Source organism: Pristis pectinata, chromosome 15, assembly GCF_009764475.1.
Source record: "Pristis pectinata isolate sPriPec2 chromosome 15, sPriPec2.1.pri, whole genome shotgun sequence".
In the NCBI taxonomy this organism is placed as follows: domain Eukaryota; kingdom Metazoa; phylum Chordata; class Chondrichthyes; order Rhinopristiformes; family Pristidae; genus Pristis; species Pristis pectinata.
Window position 1 is genome coordinate 15,419,128 of NC_067419.1, and position 23,331 is coordinate 15,442,458.

The 23,331-nt window shown below is 40.0% G+C and overlaps 1 protein-coding gene across 1 annotated transcript in view; it reads right to left on the reverse strand.

The window, feature by feature from the left end:
- Positions 1-360: 360 nt before the first annotated feature.
- Positions 361-23,331, reverse strand: part of LOC127578640 (protein shisa-like-1) — a 117,208-nt gene continuing 94,237 nt past the window's right edge. The window contains exons 4-7 of the mRNA XM_052030840.1: positions 16,056-16,269; positions 8,560-8,871; positions 2,435-2,518; positions 361-377 (exon numbers count right to left, since the gene is read on the reverse strand). Of these exons, the coding sequence (XP_051886800.1) occupies positions 2,458-2,518; positions 8,560-8,871; positions 16,056-16,269 (587 nt within the window). The 3' untranslated portion in view covers positions 361-377; positions 2,435-2,457. The remainder of the gene's footprint in view (positions 378-2,434; positions 2,519-8,559; positions 8,872-16,055; positions 16,270-23,331) is intronic.

Below are 23,331 nucleotides of genomic sequence, written 5' to 3' on the forward strand. Positions count from 1 at the left end.
GATGAGTGTGCTCAGGATTTAGAAATGTAACTCTGCACGGCCTTAAGGAACATTAATGAGCAGGTGATGCTGAATACTCTGGAGCCCACATGTTAATAATGTGTTTGTTCTACATAAAGACTATTGCTTACAAGTCACATTCAGTTTGAGTAAACACATTTCCCAACATTGGACTTGGCTACCAGACACTCGATTGATCAAATGAGCTACAAGTTCAGTCCACTGGGAATATCTGTATAGTCAAGACCATGATCAAGCACCATAGCCTGTGTCAGCTACTTCACTCTATATGTGTGTCAACTGAGATGATCCTCTTGCTGTATTTCAATGGTTGCCTCTTCTTTGTCTTTTCTCCATATCCAGGCACTATTCTGCATCTGCAAAAGACAAGTTGACTCCTCAGGAAAAGATTAAAGGAAGACTTCCCCTAGTCTGGGCTTGGTTAAGCAGGATATTTTCTTATAGTATGTACTTTATATCAGGCAACTGAAATTCTACTGCAACAATATCTCAGTAACCTGGTTTGGAAACCCTTAAACTTGGTGCTAGTTCTCACTATTTACACTGCTCTCCATGATGAATTACCTTCTATAATGAATGGTATTGAAAATACTACTTTGTGATCTCAGCACAGAAATATTTGAAAAGTTTTATATCAGGAACAATTCTCTGTGGAGGTTTAAATGATTGACTATTCAACTCGAGTCCAAAATGCAACATATAAAGTTTAAAGCACTTTCTGGGTACTCCAAATGCTAAGGAATTTCTATTAATCAATGATTTATTTTCCATTTTATTGTAAAAGACAGGATCTTACATAAGAAACAAAAATTATTGTACAATGCTTCTCCTGATGTTATATCTACATATGTTGGATTTACATCAGTACTTTGTTTAGCAAGCAGGATGCATTCCCAAGAACAAGAGTGATAATGGAATCAGCCCTAAAAGGGATACTTATAGCATTATAGACAAAGATTAAGTACTGGCAGAGCTGCTGTGCTGGAAATCCACCAGAGGTCTCAGCCATCTGCTGGCAGTCGCACAACAATGAAATAGTTAAAGTGATCTCATCATCACAAGGCTCAATGTGGAGGGAGGCACTGGAGCAATGTACGAATACTACCAGTGAGGGCTGGTGTTGGACGGCCTCGGGCAGGTGGCACAGGTCAGGGTGCACTCTGGCTTACGTGGTGAGTGTAGGCCATTGCTGGGGTCTAGCAGCAGCTTCTCCATGTGTTGGTAGAGTATGTGCATCCTACCGTCTCTCTCCTCACTTCCTACTGGATGTGATGGAAGCTCCTGGCTCCCCCTTCCTTTGTTTGGCAGTTCTCCCCAGCCCAGAGATGGCAACCCGTTGCCATTATTGAGCTTGTTACTATTTATAGGCTGTGTAAATTTCTGTGGGAATATCAGATGAGATGAGAGATATCTTTATTAGTCACATGTATATCGAAACACACAGTGAAATACATCTTTTGTGTAGAGTGTTCTGGGGGCCGCCTGCAAGTGTCGCTATGCTTCCGGCACCAACGTAGCATGCCCACAACTTCCTAACCCGTACGTCTTTGGAACGTGGGAGGAAACCGGAGCATCCGGAGGAAACCCACACAGACACGGAGAGAACGTACAAACTCCTTACAGACAGTGGCTGGAATTGAACACGGGTCGCTGGTACTGTAATAGTGTCAAACTAACCACTACACCACCGTGCCTGCCCAGGTACCCAGCATAGCAGTCATTGCCTGATCAGATGTCTTTTTTGATGTTCAAGGGCGATGTACCTGTGAGTGTTTGGACCATTATAACAAATAGGCACTCCGTGGGTAGCATCAGTGGGGTGCCAGTGTATCATTCTATTTCAGCATTAAATTCACATAATTTATGGATAATGAAAAACAGATTGTGTTCTTAATGTAGTTTGTCAGTAGTTGTCACTTTAATCTAATTCCTGTGCTTTGAGGGACACCTTAGAATGTGTAAAATGTTTTGCAAAACTTTTCGCTCCTTGTTAGCAGAGAAATCGACATCAGATGCCAAACAGCATTGAACTGGTGAGGGCAAAGCATGAGGTGAGGAGTTGATTAAAAACTCAGGCACAAAATTCAGCTCAACACCAACTAATATGGCGTGAGTGCACTTTGTACTGAAGTCACTGCAGCTGCCACGTAGGTAAAAGAGCATGGATAACACTAATGCCAACCAGAAGCATTCAGAGCAGGCAGATCATGGGGCACTTCTATTAGAGATGATTTTACAACAGCGATGTTGAAATGGGTTCAATACACTATCTGATGCCCTCCCTCAATCTTGCGCAGCAGAAAACACATTCAGGAACAGGGAGGTACCAGTATGTACCTATTAAATCACACCAGTACCAGTGTGATTTAATAGGATTCATCAACTACATGCAGGTTAGTTGCTGATTGCTTACCTATTGGCTGTTATTATAATTCCTCAAGGGTGTGGTGCTTCCTCGTGCTCTTCACAGTTTCTAATTTGTGAGCAACACAAATTGCTAGAAGAACAAAGAGCAGAACAACTCTCAGCAGGAGGCCATTACTGTCCAGGATGATCAGGGAACAAGTCTCCAATCTGAACCTCAAGTAGGATATGTTCGTAAAGTATCCTTGATGAAAAATGCCATCTGCTCTGGTCACAGCTGTAACCTCAAAGCATGTCAATGATTTCTCTGCTCCTGGCCTTCAGGGTGGCCTGGACTGTGTCAATCTGCTGGGTTGTCAGCATTAGAACTACCATGACAACCCAAGTCAAATTTCTAAGTTAAATGGCACCACAGAAACATCACCAAATCATCGTTATGCCTTCTCTTAGTGCCTGTCCTTTACATGCTTTTCGTTGTCTTAGTGTTCTTACTTGGGAGCTGCCCCCAGTGGCTTCTTCAATGGCTGCTGATCTTCAGTGGCAGAAACTGCAGATGGCTTTGTAGGACACTCCTGAGCAGCTCTGGGTCTTGAAGACCCATCTTTCCTTTGCACAATCTCAACACAAGCAGCAGGAGGCTGATTTGACTATCTGACAGCTTTGCATATTAATAGGTTTGAAAGAAAGTCTGCATGCAATGCTGAGGAGCATGTGGAGTCCAGCACCAAGCTTGCACAGAGCTTGTAGCTGATCCTTTCCAGTGTGAAAGTGGTGAACAACTTCTGTAGCACCCTAGCCATGAAGCAATCTCTCATTGCTGAAGTGTCAGCTTCCATTGAAAGACAAGCTGAAGTTACCCAATATCTGAGTGTACCAGTGGAAGCTCAGGCACCTGTCATCCAAATACAGCTTGCTGACATTCAGGCTCAGGCTGCTGCCATCATGGTTGTTGCTACCGATGTTAAACTGGGCTTTGAGGCTGTCACCGTACTCCAACCTATCCTCCAGCAGATTCTTACGACTGCTGAGGTGCTTCCCAAGAGTAAAGTATGTGGTATCTTAGGCTTCATAAATATAGGGAGCAGGGAAGTTATGTTGAACCTTTATAAAATATTGGTTAGGCCCCAACTTGTATATTCTGATCACCATACTACAGGAAAGATGGGAAAATCCTAGAGAGGGTGCAGAAGATTGATTTCGGAAATGAGGGATGTCAGCTACAAGATTGAACTGGAATAGCTGGGATTCTCCTTGGAGCTGGGCGGGTTGAGAGGAGATTTCATAGAGGTGTAGAGTCTCATGATGGGTCTGGATAGGGTAAGTAAGGAGAAGTTGTTCATATTAGCAGGTGGATAAGGAGCAGGGACACAGGTTCAAATTAAAAATGATGCCTGGGCAATGTGAGGTAATATTTTCTTTACATAGAGGGTGCTTCTAATCTGAAATTCACAGCTTTGAAAGTAGTAGATGCAACATCAATCAGGGCTTTCAGAAGTGAACTGGTTGGGACCTTGATATTAAATAATTAACTGGTCTATGGGGAAAGAGGATGAGAATGGACTAAATTGGTTCTTCTTCAGAGATCAACGTGGACTCAATGGGCCAAATCACATGGATTCAATGATTCTATGATGGTAAGTGGAGTGTCATGTGTTGGTTCTAATTTTCCATAGTTCCATAGATTTGGTGAAGGTTCCCATTAGGTTAGAAAATAGAAAACGTAACTACTTTATTCAAAAAAAAGTGGAAGACAGAAAGCAGGAAACTGAAAGCCAGTTAGCTTAATGTGTGATAGGGAAAATCTTAGAACCTATTAAAACTGGAGGTAACACATTGGTATGGACAGAAGATTGGCTGGCTAACAGAAAACAGAGTAGATCTTTTTCTGGAACAACACACACAAAATGCTGGAGGAACTCAGCGGGTCAGGTAGCATCTCTGGAGGGAAATTAACAGTCGATGTTTCGGGCCGAGACCCTTCATCAGGAGTTGCTCCAGATTTCCAGCATCTACAGTCTCTCTTGTGTCTAGCTCTTTTTCTGGTTGGCAAAGATCAGTGCTGGAGTTTCAACTTTTTATAATTTCTAGAAATGACCTGGATGAAGGCACTGAAGGTATGGTTGAATTTAGTAAGGTAGGAACGATAGCAAATTATAAAGAGGGCATAAAGAAGCTACAAAGGATATGAGATAGGTTAAGTGAATGGATAAAGAGCTAGCAAATGTAGTTTAATATGGGAAAATGGGTACAACACATCTTGGCACAGAATACTAAATACAAGTGGTAATTTCCCTGATGCAAAGTCAGGAGGATTTGAACATGAAAGGGCATGGGGAGGGGGACTTGAACATGAATAAGAATGGGGTGGAGGGGGAGAGGGAATGGGGAGAGTATGTTTCTAGAAAATGATCAGTGTCACGATTTTCCATAATGGGAAGCCGTGTCATGTGCACTTGCATTAAGAAAGGCAAGTTGAAAAATAATTGTGTTTATTTATTTACTTTTTTTCACATAAATTCTTCAAGAGTGAATTTTTTCATTACCTCATATTCCTTGGTAATGATTTGTGAATTCTATAAGGGTGAATTTCCATTACTGGAACAGCCATAATGTGGGGGTTGCTTGTATTTTCCTTTATCAGGATTTAACACTATTGGACACCATCACTCAAGGCCATTAAATGCTGGTCTTTCCAGTAACAAGAATATCCCAAGAATGAGCAGTAAAAAAGATTCCAGATGCAGCAAAGCTGTGGAATTTCCGCTTGTTTCCCTTGGCTTTAGTGATTAATATGCATTTTAATTTAACCTTGGCAGATGGGCCAGTTTTGTTTACTGCCATGTCTGGTTACCATCTTTATATCTTCAAATTAGAGTGGAGCTGGAGCCCTGTTAGTCAACTAATCAGTAAACTGCAGAAATAGATCACTATGAGTCATACTTCAATGTCTGATGGGAAGTTTAACAGAAAGGGAGGTATCAACTGAATGCTCCATATAAGTCACAGACTGTCGCGTGTAATGATGTGTCTTGTATTTTAAGAAGGGGAAGGGGGTGTGTGGGGGAGATGTAGGGAAAGGAAGGATTGGAATTACCTTTAATGAATTCTGTGTAATTGAGATTTCCTCTTCACACCAGCTAGGTGTATATTTTTTTCCTGAACAGTTATTAGTTATAAATAAAACTATTTTCTTTGTGAAATAAATTGTTCCTTCAATTGCTTGCAAACAAATTGTACAGATTAGAGTTGAATTCAATGCCACGCCTCTATTTTTACCACATGGGCATCCTGCTGCTAACACACCCACTCTTGTTTGGTAGAGTCAGCCTCAGCCGATTATCTTAAGTTGCACAACTTTCTTCTAACACTGTCATGGCTAATAGGTTTTCTTTCTATCTTAAGTGGAGCTGTCAGCTTAAATTTATATGTAAAATTTTACATATTACATCTGGTGGTGATGAACCACTTTTTATAACAGTAAAATAACAATTACTGCACTGGGAATTTACTCTGTGTTTTATGAATGCAATAAATGTTCTTTTTCTTAATTGCACTTTAAATGTTACTGGTGTGCAATTCTGTAATGAAAAGTACTCTCTGCCTAGACAAGGCGAGGCAAATGGTGCCAGCTATGCTGTTTCTCACTCAGTTTACTTGTCTTTTTGTGAGGGGGACGTGCTAACTATTGTAGTGTGAAGGTCTAATTCTGTTAAATTCTTGAATTTATATATCATCTTTCATGACTTCAGCCCCTCCCCAAGAGCTTTAAAGCCAAAGCAGTAATTTTTGAAGTATTGTCACTGCTGTAATGTAGGAAAAATAGCAGCCAATTTACACACAGCAGGCCTCTACAAGTAGTTGTTGCTTCAGCTTTCTCCCATCAGAATATGACAGGTCCTTTATAGGCCATAATTAGCAAGTGCAAATTAGTGGAAAGTTTTTATGTGTGATTAATGTTCAATTTATTTTATTCTAAATTAATATTGGAATTAAATGCCACGTGTCCCATTCATATAGAAATAAAATCTGAGATGAGTTAATGCCTCACGCTACTGTTTTGTTGTGACAACTTCCCATTACTGTCCAAGAGACAATCCATTAGCTCAGCACCAGAAAAGCATAATGATAGCTCTAACAGATCATACCTGATTCCAGCTAAATCGGAAGCAATTTAACTGCTATGCTGAGATTGACAGTTGTGTTCCAGTCACCCATCTACTGCAGTGCAGCAAGCAGATGATATGTTATTTCTAATCAGCAGCTGAAGGCTTTACTATTGGACTTCTGGACCAATATCCTAGCCATTTTATACTTGTATTCTTACCCAGTTCAGCTTAAGCAGCATGCAGATATTCAGTGCAGTGTTTTTGCATCACATTTTAGCAACAAAGGAAGTACTTACATTAATACAGCACCAGGATGAACCACAGCACTTCACAACTAACGAAGGGTCAATGATCGGAAACATTAATGATTTCTCTCTCTGCAGCTCTGGTTTATTTTAGATTTACAGCATCTGCAGCATATTATTTTTGGGACAAAACTAAAAAAGTTTTGTTTTAGAACTGTAGTCACTGGATGCAATTTATCGAAATCCCTCTGCCAATCGATAGATAAAACTCCCAGAGTCAGCAATACAGTAAAATGACTTTCCCAGTTGATCTGGATCCTGTTGTAACCTTAGATGACCTTCTTTGCTATCCACACCACCAACTTCGGTGTCACCTGTAAACTTACTACTCATGCCACCTAGATTTTCATCCAAATTGTTGATATATATGACAAACAACAAGGAACCCTGCACCAATACCTGCAGCACAACACTGGTCACAGGCCTCCAATCTGAGAAACAACCCTCCACCACCACTCGGCCTCCTTCTATAAAGGCAATTTTGTATCCAATTGGCTATGACCCTGGATCCCATGTGATCTAACCTTCAGATCAACCTACCATTCAGGACCTTGTCAAAAGCCTTGCTAAGGTCCAAGCAGACAACATCTACCTACCTGCCCTCGTCAATCCTCTTGGTCACCTCTTCCAATAACTTAATCAAATCTGTGAGACAGTATTTCCCATGCACAAAGCCATGCTGACTATCCCCAACCAGTTTTTGCCTTTCTGGATGCAGATACGTCCTATCTCTCAGGATTCCCTCCAGTAACTTTTCCACCACTGGTGTTAAGCTCACCAGCCTGTAGTTTCCTAGCTTGCCCTTGCAGCCATTCTTAAGTGGGTCAGTAACACCTGGTGGTTCTGTGAATAAATAAGTACCCATATTTTTCAGCCCTCCAAGGTTCAAAATTATGCTGCAGATAAATCTTGTATGTCGTACTAGTTGATCTTATTTGGGGGAGGTTTATGCTGGAAAAAATTGTACTGGTGCAAATGAAAGATCTGCCGAATTCTCAGGAACTGAATTCCCTGACAAGCATGAAGATGCCCATAACTGTGATGTAATATTGTTTTACTCCAGGCACAATGATCCAAATTTCAGCTGTGCGGCACCATTTCTTCTGGAGTTGTCAGAATGAATTTCTAGGCTACATCTTTTGAGAAAAAGACTGATCCAAATTTACTGCTGCTTAGACAAGGTTTCTTCTTCTATATTATTATCTGTTAAGTATTCAGATATTTAATAAATTGTTCCTTTTTCTAAAGCCAACTTTAAAACAAATATAAAAAATCAGATGCATTAACTATTTATTATTCATCAGTCTAATTATTCTGAGCCAAGTACAAAGTGTTTCAAAGAATTGCAAATGCACAGCACAATCCAAGGCTGAATCTAACAGAAAAGATAATGTGATCCCAGCAGCCCAGCGATATAATTGACTGATTTCTAATTTATGTGCCATTTATTTGCTTTTTCAATTTTGCTGAATGTTAAAACTGAGCAGAGGAGCTTAAACTGAGGTCTAATGATGTTATCTAATTGTGACCCGAATCACCAGTCAATGGCATTTTCTGTTCAATGGATTATTCAGAATCTTGATTTAGGTTTTGGAGAGCTGATTTATAACTGTACATTTATATATAATATAAAAATCAGTACTGCAGTACGATGGACAAGGAGGGAAGTGAGGACCTTCCTGAGGAGTCAGAGAAAATATCGTTTGGATTAAACACACATTATAATCTGGCTGTTGACAGTGAAACATACTGTGTTTACTCACCATGCAGTTGAAGTTTGAAAAGACATCAAGGCTGGGCTCTGAACATCAGCTTTCAGCGTCTGTATAGTCTGTGATGAATGGGCCTGAGCATGGGTCTGCGTCTGGGACTGAGCCTGAGCCTGACCCTGTCCCTGAGTTGAGCTGCTCCACTGGCCCTCATCCTGCTTCAGCCAGCTGCCTCGGATTCCCCACTTAGACAGGTAAAATTTACAGATCTCATAGTTCATGGCAGAGTAGTAGAGAAGGTCCAGTACAAGCAGGATCAGGACAAAAAAGCCATAAATCCATACTCCAACCAGTGCACTGTAGTTACTGAAAAAAAAATACAATCATATGAGAGTAAGGATAGAAATGCAGTTTGCTATGTGCAAAGCAGCACAAGGAATATAAACCATATAGCATATAAATGAAATGTGGAAAATGCCAATAAATACTTACTTAGAAATAATTTGTCATGATACTTCTATATATTTTGACAATTTTTGGAACAAATGCTGCTGTAATAAGAAAAATAACTGCAGCAGCATTTTATCTGAAGCAGACCTCCTGACTAACAAAGAAAGTTTCTATAGGCTGACTGTAGGAAGGTATTGGGAAACTAAACACTGGCAAAATGGTACGCTACACTATTATTATCAGCCTGATTGCATCCCACAGCTTCAGCATCAAATTGATGGTTCAGCTTCATTGTTTTTGTTATCTGTAGCTCTAGGTTGTGCTGCTCTGAGTTGTTCAGTTCACATGAGCACCAACTTGCTGTGCAAAATGTCATCTTGATTGAATGGGCAAGGACTCACAGAACTATGAGCATGTACTTTTACCTTTCCTCCTACAGCAAATTATGGTCCACTTTTGGAAGTGTATTTTAGTTTGGAATAAGCTTGCAAACATAAGAAAGCCATTATAAATCACTAGTTTTGTTCCTATACAAAGAATAACAAGGGACAAATGCCATTAACTTCATTTGGTTATTTGCTATTTGGAGATCTTCCTCATCCCCTTCTCTTGCATCTTACCCAGTGAATCTTGCCTTTCAATCATTGATAGATGTCAATGGTAAAAATAGTGAACAGATTTCTATTTGTTCTACATACTGTCTACATCAGGTGCTCCAAGTTGGGAAGGAGAACAGAAAAATAAAAGCAGCACTAATAAAGATATCTATCTTTAATAAAGACTTTAATCTCTAATAAAGACTCTGTCCAATTACTTAATTTGGTTATGTCTCTTTGTGGTGTCTTTATGTCCTTCTTACAGACTACCTTCCTGTCAAGGTTTGTATCACTAGCAAACTATCACTAGCAAACTTGGATTCATTACACTCAATTCCCTTACCTAACTCATTAATATAGTTTGTATCCAGGCAGTCATCTTCATGGCACTTCAATAGTTAACCTTGCCAATTTGACTTCATGGTCATTATTTGCTAAGTATTTAAATCCTCTCAGTCATCAGACTTACTGCTCTTTTTTTTGAAACATCATAAGTCTCTTCTTTTAATCTAATACAATCTTTAATTTCCCTAGTTGACAATACTACTTTTCCAATTATGTTTTTATTTATCAAAGGAATTTGAATTTATTGAGAATTATGGATTATACCTTTAAATGTTTGTCATTGTTTATCTACTTAATCTTTTTAACCAATTTTCTTAACCACTTCAGTCAACTCACCCCATATTTTCTGCAACTGACATTATTTAAATTTAAGGCAGATCACTCTCAAACTTAATATGAAATTCTGTTATATTAAGATGGCTCTTCCCCAGAGGATCCTTTACTAATTAACCCTATCTTATTAGAAAATATCTAGGTCTAACATAACCTATTCCCTAGTTAGTTCCTTAACATATTATTCCAGCAAATTGTTTCCAAATTAATCCATGAACTCATCCTTCAGGCTATATTTGCTAATTAAGTTTGCCCAGTCTATGTGAAGATTAACTGGATTATTATATTATGTTAGATTATTACATTATGTATATTACATGCTTTTCTAAGTCCCTGATTTATGATCACCATGATGAGCCCATAAACTACTCCCACCAATCTTCCTGCCATTTGTTATTTCTTTACTCCACCCAACCATGGCCTATATAAAAGGCACCTCTTCCAAGCAGCATGTTGGCATGATGTTGCTTGAATTTGCACACCTGGAGGCCTTCTTGTGGGGTGACCTGAGATTGGGAGGTAGGAATGCAAAAGGAAGGGTCTCAGATTTCCTCATGTGGCCCAGTGGAGCAATCCAACTCTTCCTCGTCACACAGGGAAATGTAAGGAATCGAATTTTCACTTAAAGCCTGTCCTAGCTCTGATCCAATCTCTGCTATGTAGGCCTGGCAAGAAACTCACAACCATTTCAAACTTGGCTCTTCCAGTGAACAGTTTCCTATTAGCTTCAGATGTGTGTCTTTCCCACCAGCTCAAGAGAGAAGGTTAATTTACAAACCAGTCAGCTCTTGACAGCTTGGGGGATGTAAATTAGCAACTTGAGTGATTTTATTTGTTCAGTATTGATTGGATGGAAAGGCTTAAAATTGCCTCATGGTGCCAGATTGTTAAACTGAAAGGGCAGTTTCATAACCCTCTGCATCAACATGACCTGAAAAATTCCTTTCACTGTAATCACTGCATTAAGAAATGATCTAATTTATGCTCACAGCTGATAGTTTTTTCTTCATGATGGCTTTGTTTGTAAATGACAAAATAATGAAAGCTTTCCTTGTGAGAAATTGGGATATTATTTATTTGCCTGGTAACAACTAAGGATTTCAATGAGCAGTTATAGACCTCAGCAGACAACCCTTTCTGAATCAATTTTGTAGTTTGAACAATAATGTTCTTCAGAGTGTCTGCTGAATTTCACTATCCATAAATTTCACCACTGTTGACTTCACCACTTGTGTCAGTGCAGAGATTGCAACTAGAATCCCTCTGGACCAATTCAAATTCCCAGTAACAGCAGCCAGTAATTTATTGAAGCTGCCTGTAGTCATGTATTATCTTTATTCCATTTTCATGCAGCATCACCCTGATAACTTTTCTGGTGTTCAGCAGAATTTGCCCACAATATAATTTCCAACAGCTAAGGGCATTCATTGTAATACTAACATAAAACAACCAATATCTTGCATTTGGAATGGATTGCTCATATATACAGAGAAGTCATGCTGATAGAAAGATTACATTTTTTTAGTATATTTTGCCCTCTTCCTGCAGTTACTGTACAGTATGCAGAATTTTACCTATGAGGACACTTTATATAGGCTGGAGAACTTTTTGTTTCTGCATTGGTGATTTCATTGCAATTCCTGCTTAACCACTGCATATCAATATTCTGGAATATGCCCTGGTGCAACCTCTCTCTCCAAATTCCTTTCATTGTGATTTCAGTTCCCCATACTAAACTTTGCATTGCCTCCCTTTCCCCTTACAGAGTGTTTGAAGTATCATTTCAGGTGTCATTGTGCATGTACGGTTGGAGCAGAGGAAGTATAGGATGGACAACTCTCAAGAAGACCATTTTTTTGTGGTTGGTGAAAGTAAATGGTATAGTCAGAAATCTCAAACTAGTCCTCTATTTATGTCATTAGATGGCTTGAAAATTAGAAGGGGATATGTCAACTTTAAATGAGATGATAGAATTGTAAAATCTTTAACATTTACCTAGTGTTTATTTCATAATTTTACTCCCACTTCCTTTCTCTAATTTATGAAACTTGTACAGTTTTTTTAACCAATGTAAAGTACCACAATGACAATAGAATTGTACAGATCAGGGAAGCCCATCAAGCTTGAGCTTGCATATTGAAAGGGTTATTTAATTAGCTCCTCTGCTCTTTCTCCAAAAAACTTAAAGTTTCTTTTTATGTATTTATTCAATTTCCTTTTGAAAATTGCTTTTGAATCTTCATCCACCAAAATTTGAGGTAATGTATTCCAGATCACAATGACTACGTAACAAAAAAACTGTATCTGGTATTTATCCCTCTGCAATTTGTACCAGATTTAAGCTCTTTACTCTTCATCACTTTCTTAATGAAATACATTGACTATTTCCCTAATTGATTACCACAGAATTTACAATATAGAAATGATCACTTCTCCTTCTACTAGTCTCTATCAGTAATGGGAAGAGGATATTTGGGGCAATAAATCTGAAAATGAAATTAATCTGAATTGATGTGCCACTGTCAGGTGTAATGCTTTGTGAAACCATTGTGTGTCAATGCCTAGGCCAATGCTTCAAGAAAGGTTTTCAGGAATTTTCATGATGTCACTTGTCAACCAAAGCCTTGGAAGATGTGCAAAATTTTACCTACAAGGAAACTTTATTTAAGCTGGAGAAACTTTCTCACTTTCCACAACTCTTAACAATTTTCCTGTCATCTGCACACTTACTAAGCAGATCACCTACATTTTCATCCAAATCATTTATGTATATTACAAACATATACAGAAGGTCCCAGCACTGATCCTGGTGGTCACAGACCTCCAGTCAGAAAAACACCCTTTACCACTACCCTCTGTCTTTGTAGACAGAAAGAATTCACACAGAATTCGGGGTTTACCTTCAGAACAAACTTTCTCTTTATTCCAAGCTAACGTCAACAGGGGAGTCACTTGTCCTGGAACAAATGCTCCCTGATCCAAAATTTCCATTATTCTTATACTATTTCTTATCTACTTTTTTCCCCTTATCTCTACCCCGCATCCGCTATGTACACGTAGAGTGAGGTAAGCCTTTTACAGTGTCAAGCTTCACTGCCTATGTGCTACGCAAGCCTTCAAACCAGAGAGGTCAACAATCAAGGGGTATCAATTTAATGTAAAGATTAGAGGAGAGTTGTGAAGTAGTGAGAATCTGGAATTCACTATCTGAAATACCTGTGAAGGCAGAAATCCTAACTTTATTTTTAAAGTAATTGAATGTTCTGTAAACTACTGCACACAAACCAAGAGTTAGGAACTGGGATTAAGCTGTTGATGGCCTAGACATATAGCACTGCCGTAAATTTAATTGGCTTGGATTTTGGAAAGCAATGACACTTGCAATTGACCTTCAAAAAAAGCTTCCCACAATGATCTATTGATCTTGGTGGCATGGAATTTCCCTTTTAGAATGTTGCTTGATGTCATTGGTTAGTATCAATTCAGGAACATCTAATAGTTATGAATTCTCACAAACAGCAAACCAGGAAGGACAAGGGACAGTTTGCAAACATTTTATAGAATTCTGAACAAATATTGAAACATACAAATTTGATTAAGATAGAAAATGAAATATGAGTAAACGTTACAATATAAAGACAATGCTTTTACATCGATTATATTTCAAAGTTAGCTGAGGAAATCACACTCTCATTTATTACAATTACCATTTTTAGAGCCAGAGAATACATGCCATTTAAAACATAATTGTTATCCTTTGGTGCATAACTAACTATCTGGCTGGGCCTTTGCAATCAATAGTGAACCAGTGAAACATTTTTAAAATATACATTAATTTAAGTCATTTCCGTTGACTCCATGGAGAAGCTGACAAAGAGCGTAATGTGAGAACGAGAGCTGAATCAACAACAGCAATTTGGTATTTCTGCATGAAGCAGCACTCGTGCAGAAGACTTGAAGTTGGCTAAGGGTACCTCAGTATAGAAATGGTGCCTGCTGAAATTTCAATGTCTATTCTGCAGGAAAATCCAGGCCTTTTACTGTATAACATAAAAATATAGCTTTGCAATATTGGAGCACTTGCTAGAAGTCAAAGTAGAAACACTGAGCTCTTTGTGAGGAGGAGGAGAAAGGGAGAGTTCCTACCCTATCAATTCTACAATGAGAGGGAGAGTTCAGTGCCTATTGGTCTGACAATGAGAGGGAGAGGTCAGTGTCTGTCAGTCCAACATTGAGAGGGAGAGTTCTGTGCCTGTTGGCCTGACCATAAAAGGGAGAGTTCAGCATATGTCAGTCAGCAATAAGTGAGAGAATTCAGTGCTTGTCAGTCTAACAATGAGAAAGACAGTTCATTGCCTTTCAATTCAGTAGTGAGAGGGAGAATTTTATGCCAGCCAGTCCAGCAATGAGAGGGAGAGTTCAACATCTATTAGTCCAATAATGAGAGATTCAGTCTGATAACGAGATGAAGCATGTCGACCTGACTACGAGACAGAGTTCAGAGCACACAAGTCCAACAATGAAAATTCATTGCAGCCACTGAACAGTAACAGTAACTGGGCAAATTTCAGTACCCAATGGATTATTGGCTCCAATCACATTTAGAAGTTCTTTAACACTACTGATAAAGTTCCAGATAAATTCCATTTTATTTATAAAGTGAGGACATGATATGTTGATCAAATCTACATAATCTTAATAAATGTCCATCTGGATCCTCATCTTGGTGCTGCAAAATCACTTCTGATTTTCAAACACCATTTGTTTTTTTTTCTATTTAATTGAGTGCTTGATGTACAAATTTAATAGCACAATTTATATATCCAGATGGGTAATGAACTTCTGTTCTAAGAGGTTCGATGGGCCCTTGCATTTGATGGGTAAAATTCTTCTCTTATTTTCATTCAAAGCATGGGTCAGAGGTCAAAGATACAAAATGGAGAACAATGACGCATATTTAACCACCAAAAGCAGCAGAATAACATATTAGGACCAGGGGAGTAACTTAAATTTAAGAGTTAAACAGAAGATTTATGATGTTTATCATTTTAAACTTTTTAATGTTTAAAAAGTTAATCAAATGGAATAAATTGAAAAAAAATGAAAACCAAACATCTCTCTTGCACAATCTCATTTTGACAATGTAAAATTGACTTGTGGAGTAATTTTAAATACCTCATCAAATCAATAACTTGGCTTATTTCACACTTTTCCAAATCATGCCATATTCCTTCCTAAAGACTGTAGCTGATGCTGAAATAAAGTTCTGGAAGCCCCATTAATTTTTGCCCAACTAACCACTCGTCATGTGTGGGATTGGATGTATATGTACTGTTTAATACACACATTTACATTGATCAATAACAAAATGGAATGGGAGAACTGGTCAATTTTTATTTGGGTATGTGGCCAATATTATCTCATTGCTCCTGAACTGATTTTAGCACAGCCAGGGATTCAGCAGGATGAATAATTTTACTTTAGAAATACGAGGTTATGAAATCCAACATGGTATTTCTTTAAAGGGGTGTATTCTTTCGATAAAGTTCTTTGCATCAGCATTCCCCCTCCCCACCCAACCACCTAATCAACCTAGACTGATTAACCTGTGCTATTTGGTTGCCCAGATGGATTTCCAACCCCCCATAATGACAATCTACCTGCATGTCATCTGCTCAAGTCAAGCTGGTAAACAACATCAAGGCCTCTGTTCACTACTTCATCTGCAGCATTGACAAAATACAGTTTCTTATCATTAATAATTTACACATTACTTTAAACCAAGATCCAAAGAAGCGGACAGGACTCAAGAGCTTCTGCACTTACTTATGCATGTATCCCTCTGCCTGTCCCGTCATGTTCATCTGCATGACTGCCTGAAATTCGGTCTCGTTGCAGCAGTACTTGAAGGCTGTGCTGTTATGGTGACAACATAACATGTAGCTTTTGCTGTCGGATAGGCGCGGGCAGTGGAAACCAAAATGATAGCGCCCTTTGACGTCTGCATAAGGCTCACAAACACGGAAATGTGCTGAGATTACTGTTCAAAGAAAGCAGAGCACTAGATCTGGTTAGGTGCATGTTAAATTCTAAAATTTTGTAAATATTATTTATCTTATGTTCTTATCACTAGGTTGATCCCTATGATTAAGGGGTTGACATATGAAGAGAGGTTGAGCAGGTTTGACCTATACCCATTGGCCTTTAGAAGCATTAGACGTGATCTTATTGAAGCATATGAGATTCTGAAGGGGTAGATAGGGAGAATGTGGAGAGAATATTTCCCGTGATATTGGGTATTTGAAACGAGGGAGCATAGTTTCAGAAAAAGGGGTCGTCCATTTAAGATGGAGATGAGAAAGAATTTCAGCTCCCTGAGGTAGAAAATTCCAGAGTCATAACCCTCTGTTATGGCTCTGGAATTTTCTACCTCAGGGAGCTGTGGAGATGGAGTCATTGAGTATATTAGATGTGGAGACTGAGAGATCTTTGAAGTACATGGGAGTCAAGTGGTATGTGGAGAGAATGGGAATGTGATGTTGAGGCCAAGATTGTATTAGCCATGATCTCATCAAATGGCAGAGCAAACTCGAGAGGCTGATTGGCCTACTCCTGCAAGGCTGTTTTCTTATCTTATTTATCATCCAGTTGCTCTTCCATAATATTTTCCCATGGAACCATTTGTTTACCAGTTGCCAGGACAAACTAATGAATCATTTATTATATTCAGCCTGCAAGGAATAACAAAAAACTAACGTATTAGCATCTTGCTATCTAAGAGCCTTCAAAAAAATGCTTCAGCAGTATAGTGTGATTTTAAATAGAAACTTTATTGTAAGTAACTTTTTAGGATCTCTGTGGAAAAATGGTACAAACATCCTGAAACGTGACACCCTACGTCATCTCACAACGAAGATTCTTGGGCAGAGTCCTTTAAAGCATTTATCACTCTCACTTGACAGTGCTGTCAATATCCTACTCCTGCCAATTATTAAAAATCTTGGCACACCTATAACTGGAATTATGAACAAATATGTTTCCCAAGAACACTTTGTGAATATGCCATATGGTGCTGGAGGCATTGGACTTGTGTGTCTGTCTCTTAATGCCACAAAGTTCAGGAAGCCTATTTAAAGAAGGCCTGTCAATTAATCATAATTAATACGTGATTAACGCAATAGAAATTGATGCCTTTTTTAAAATATGATCAATCTGAAAATGTAAGTTATTTATTCAAAGTGGGAGGAAGGAAGAAAGTAGGATACTCCAGGCCGGTTAGCTTAACATCTCTCAAAGAGAAACAAATTAGAAGCTATCATTAAATACATTGAGAAAAATTCACAGTAATCATGCAAAATCAATGTGGTTTTGGGGAAAGGAAATCATGTTTGACAAATTTATTGTTCTTTGACAAAGTAACATGTGCTGTGGATAAAAGCGAACATGGATAGGCCGTAGATTTTCAGGCATAGATAGTAGATTGGCTGGCAAACAGAAAACAGAAAGTAAATATGAACAGGTATTTCTCTGGTTGGTAAGATATAACCAAGGATGTGCCACAGGGATCTGTGCTGGGGTGTTAACTTTTTACAATTTACATAAATGACTTGGATGAAGATATGGTTGTTAAACTTGCTAAACGTACTTGGGAAAGTAAACTGTAAAGAGGACAGAAGGAGGCTTCAAAGAGATGTAGATGAGTAACTGACTGGGTAAAGATCTGGCAACTGGAATATGCAAGAAAATGTGAAATTTGTCATTTTTACATAAAATTTAAAAAGTCACATTATAAAGATTAGAGATCCAACATATAGATGGCACTGGGTGTCCTAGTGCATGATTCAAAAAGGGCTAGTGTGCAGGTACAGTGAAGAATTAGGAAAGCTAACAGAATATTATCGGCAAAAATCAAAAACAAAAGTGGAAATCTAAAATGAAAATAGAAAATGTTGGGAATACTCAGCAGGCCAGGTTGCATCTGTGGGAAGGGAAATAGAATCAATGTTTCAGGTTGGAGATGCTTCAAAGGAATTGGAAAAGGAGACACAAGGTGCCTGGAATGCGACACCACGGGTGGTGGTGGAAGCAGATACGATAGAGGCATCGAAGAGGATCTTAGATAGGCACATGAATATGCAGAGAATGGAGGGATGTGGACCATGTGCAGGCAGACGGGATTAGTTTAATTAGGCATCATTAGCTTAATTAGTTCAGCACAACATGGTGGGCCGAAAGGCCTGTTCCCATGCTGTACTGTTCTATGTTCAATCACCCAATCTGCATTTGGTTTCTCCAAGGTAGGGACCACATTGAAAACACCGAATGTTAGTACACCAGCTTGGAAGAAATTCAAGTGAGTCACCGCTTCACCTGGAAAGGCTGTTTGGGTCCCTGAATGCTGGGAAGGGAATAGGTGAAAGGCTAAGTGTTGCATTATCTGCGGTTGCAAGGGCAGCTTAGAATAAAAATGCTAATGACAATGTAGGATTTACATTAGGATTAATGTAAATGGATGCTATTATGATTGACTTGGTGAACCAAAGTTGTCATACACCTTCTCTATTGTACAACTCTACAGCAATACTCCACGTGGCCTCTACTAGGCCTTGTATAATTGTATCAAGTGCTTGCACCCACATCTCTGCCATTTCCCGCACCTCTGCTCGCACCCCCACCCCTACCAGACCCAACAGGGATAGGGTCCCCCTCGCCCTCACATTTCATGCTACCAGCCTACGAATCCAACACATCATTCTCCATCACTTCCGCCATCTCCAAAGGGACCCCAGCACCAAGACTATCTTCCTCTCCCCACCCCTTTCTGCCTTTCGCAGGGACCGCTCCCTCTGCGACTCCCTCACTCACCCCCCCCACCCATCCTGCTAACTTTCCACTGCCCCCACCATAGGTGCAACACCTGCCCTTACACCACTGCCATCCAGGGACCCAAACATTTCTTTCGGGTGAGGCAGAAATTTACCTGCACCTCCCTTAGTATCATCTACTGCATTCGGTGCTCCAAGTGTGGCCTCCTCTACATTGGCGAGACCAAACGCAGACTAGGTGACTGTTTCGCAGAACACCTGCGCTCTGTCCGCAACCGGGACCTGCAATCTCCCCGTTGCCAGTCACTTCAACTCCCCTTCCTACTCCATCACAGATATGTCAGTCCTCAGCCTCCTCCACTGCCAGGAGAATTCCAAGCCCAAACTGGGGAAACAGTGCCTCATTTTCCATCTTGGAACCTTGCAGCCTGATGGCATGACATTGAATTCTCCCACTTCAGGTAATCCCCACACCCACCCCCAACGCTTCTTTTCCTCCCTTTCCTAGCCTCTCTCTCTTTTTTCTACCTCCCTTTTTTCCTCCTTACTTTTGACCCATCCCCCGGTGGATCTGCACTCCCCTCCTCCCCTGCACCTGCCTACCACCATCTCTTACCTGCATCTACCTATCACGACCCTGTGCCCACCTCTTTTGTCCACCTATCACTGCTCTGCTTTTCCCTCCCAAAAATTGGGCTTCCCCCTTTCCTATCTTTAGTCCTGAAGAAGGGTCCTGACCGGAAACGTTGACCGCCTGCTTTTCTTCACGGATGCTGCCTGGCCTGCTGAGTTCCTCCAGCATCATAGTCTTTTTCATAATTGCAGCAAGTCATTCCTTGCTCCTGTACACAAATCATCTCTTAATTGTTTATCGCACATTTACTTTCAGTGACTGGTGTCCGAGAACATCCGAGTCTGTCTTCCCAAACCAACATCATCGACATAATACACCTCTCCGTTGCTCCCACCGAAATGAATAACTTCGCATGATACTGCATTTATAATGACATTCGCCAGGCCCCAACAGCCACCCGGCTTCAACAGCACCAGAACTATCACCGGCCCACACAAGTCCACTTGTCAGCCGCCAAATGGGAAACCCAGCTCGGTTTGAACTACAAATACCAGTTAGCTTTGCGGTTTGCCGGTAGGTCACGTGACTCTCACTGTGGGTCGACGAGCAACAGTCAGAGCCAATCAACAACGGCTTTTGGGGGTGGGACTAAGTCCCGCCCACTCCGTCATTGGGCGGCAGGGGAGGCGCGTGCTGACGACGGTTGACGGCCGTTGGGACCCGTTGAATGTGAGCACTCGCTTCCACTTCCCCCTGTCTTTAAGCAATCTTTCAGTTGAATGTGTGACAAAAACTCTTTATGCACGAAGGTATACCTTCTAATGTGAGAATTCATGGACCGGCTGGAACTCTTGCAGCTGTGCATGAAAACTGCGATTAATATTTTTAATTGCGATTATTTGCAACTAATGCATCATTGTGTAGGCCCAATTTACAGTGGAAATCACATATGTTCTGGCTGGTGTGATAGATCGATCAGAAAACAGTAATACTTGGTGCAAGCACATAAAACGCTGGAGGAACTCAGCAGGGTGGGCGGCATCTATGGAGGGAAATGGACAGTCCATGTTTCGGGTCGAGACCCTTCATGAGTCGTGATGAGGGGTGTCGACCCGAAACGTCGACTGTCCATTTCCCTTCGTCGATGTCCTCACCAATCATCCTCGTCAGCTCGAACCAAACCTTAGTGAATGGTGCTTCACCGGCAGGAAGAGTTATGTCTGTACTTTATGCTCCTGGAGTTTGGTTTTCTAAGCGGCTGATTTGCCGTGTCCGAGGCTATTCTTGGTGACCTGTTCCACACTGGATCAGAACTTAGACACTGCTCTCCGCCTTCCACCACTGCCCCCCAAAGTCGAGGTTCTACCTATGTTCAACCCCAGGGTGTTTGTGGCATAAGGCTTTGTTCATTAGGCACTGTATCACCAACTTTAGCTTCAACACATTAATGCTCAGTTCTATAAAATTCTCCTCTCAAAAGAGGTAAATATCAATACAATAAAATTCCAGGTGCAGTTTGAGGGTAAACACCACAGGATCAAAGCCAGTGTCTTCAACTTAACTAGGGGCAATTACATTGTACAAAGGTGGACTGGGAAAATAAGCTAAGAGACGGGTCAGGAGATGAACAGTAACAGATATTTAAATAGCTGGTCCATAATGCTCAGCAGGAATTTATCCCAATTAGAAAGAGGGATTTCATGAGAAAGGCACAATCTGTGGTTAACAAATGAGGTCAATTGAAAAGTAGAGCATACAGAATGGCAGGGGCTGGTAGTAGGCCAGAGGACTGGGACATTTTTAGTATCCAGCAACAGAAGACTAAAAAGCTAATAAGAAGGCAGAACATTGATTTTGAGAGAAAAAAAATGTTTGTAATATCAAAACAGACAGAGTTTCTATGAAAATATAAATAGGAAGAATGCAGCTAAGGTAACAGTGGGATCTCAGAAGAACAAGGTTGGTGAATTAATAACAGGAAATGGCAGATAAATCAGTTTTTTGCATTAGTCTTCATCATGAAGGACACTACAAATATCCCTAAGATAACAGATGGACTAATTTCAAATAATATGAAGAACTTGTAAAAATCCCAGTCATACAGGATAAAATATTAGGGAAGCATACCTGGCTGAAGGCAAACAATTCACTGGAACCTAATGGCCTGTACCAAGGGTTTTAAATGAGGTGGCTGCAGAGATACTAGACCCATTGGTTAAACTTTTTGAAAACTACCAAAATTCTGGGAGTATATCTGAAGATTGGAAAACAGCCATTTTAACTCCCTTGTTCAAGAAGGAGTTGGGGGGAAATGACTAGAGGCCAGTTAGTTTAACATCTATTGTTGGTAAGATACTGGAGTCAATAATCAAAGAGGAAATAACTAATCACTTAGGAAAGCTGAATATAATCAAACCTAGACAACATGTTTTTAGGTTAATTATGTTTGATAAATCTGCTCAAATTCTTTGAGGATGTGACAGAAGGAATTGATGGAGAGGAACCTGTAGATGAAGGCATTTGACAAGGTGCCACATAATTTATGCACCAGCCTCTTGAGAGCCTAAGACATTGGAGGAAGTGTGTTCGCATGGATTGAAAACTGGCTGTCGCATAGAAAACAGAGTTGAAATAAATGGGTCCTTTTCAGCAGGAAAGATGTAACTAGTGGAGTATCCAGGGAATGGTTTATGGCCCTCAACTGTTTACTATGTACATTACTGACCCGCAGGAGGGAACAAAATGTAAGGTTTCCAAGTTAGCCAATGATATGAAAATAGGTGGAAGGGCATGTTGTGTTGAGGATGGTGTGATTCTACAGATATAGATAGATTGAGTGATTAGGCAAAAACCTGGAAAATGATGTTCACTGTGAGAAAGTGTGAGGTCATGCGCTTCTGTAAGAGGAATAAAAGGTAAATTATTACCTAAATGGAGAGAGACTGCAAATGGTGAAGTTTAGCATGATCTAGGTATTCTAGTGCATAAATCACTAAATCTAGTGCATTCTAGGTATTCTAGTGCATAAATCCAACAAGTTGTTAAGAAGGCAAATAGCATTTTGGCCTTTATCATTGGAGGTGTGGGAGTTTAAGAATAGGGAAGATTTGTTACAGTTGTATGTGGTGGTGGTGAGGCCACACCTTGAGTACCATGCATTGTTTCGGTCCCTTTACTTAAAAAAGGATATAATAGCATTGGAGGTAGTCCGAAGGAGATTCACCAGGCTATTTCCTGGGATGAGATGGTTGCCCTATCAAGAGATGCCGGACAGTTTAGGTCTGTATTCCTCTGAGTTTAGAAGAATGAAAGGTGACTTTATTCAAACATATAAGATCCTAAAGGGGTTTGACAGAGTAGATGTTGAGATGTTTTCATGAGTGGGATAGCTACGAACAAGGGGACACAGTTACAAAATAAGGAGCCAGTTATTTTAAAATTTCTTCTCTCAGAGGGTAGTGAATCTCTGGAATTCTCTGACCCAATGGTGGTGGAGGCCAGATCATTAGATATATTTAAGGTGGAGATAGATAATTATTTGAAAGATTGATGAATTAAGGGTAACGAGGAACTGCCTAGAATGGGAGTTGAGGCCAGCATAGATCAGCCATCATCATATTAAATGGCAGGGCTTGAATGGCCTGATGGCCTACGCCTGCTATTTTCTTGTATTCTTATATACTATCCCACCTTTTATTCCAAG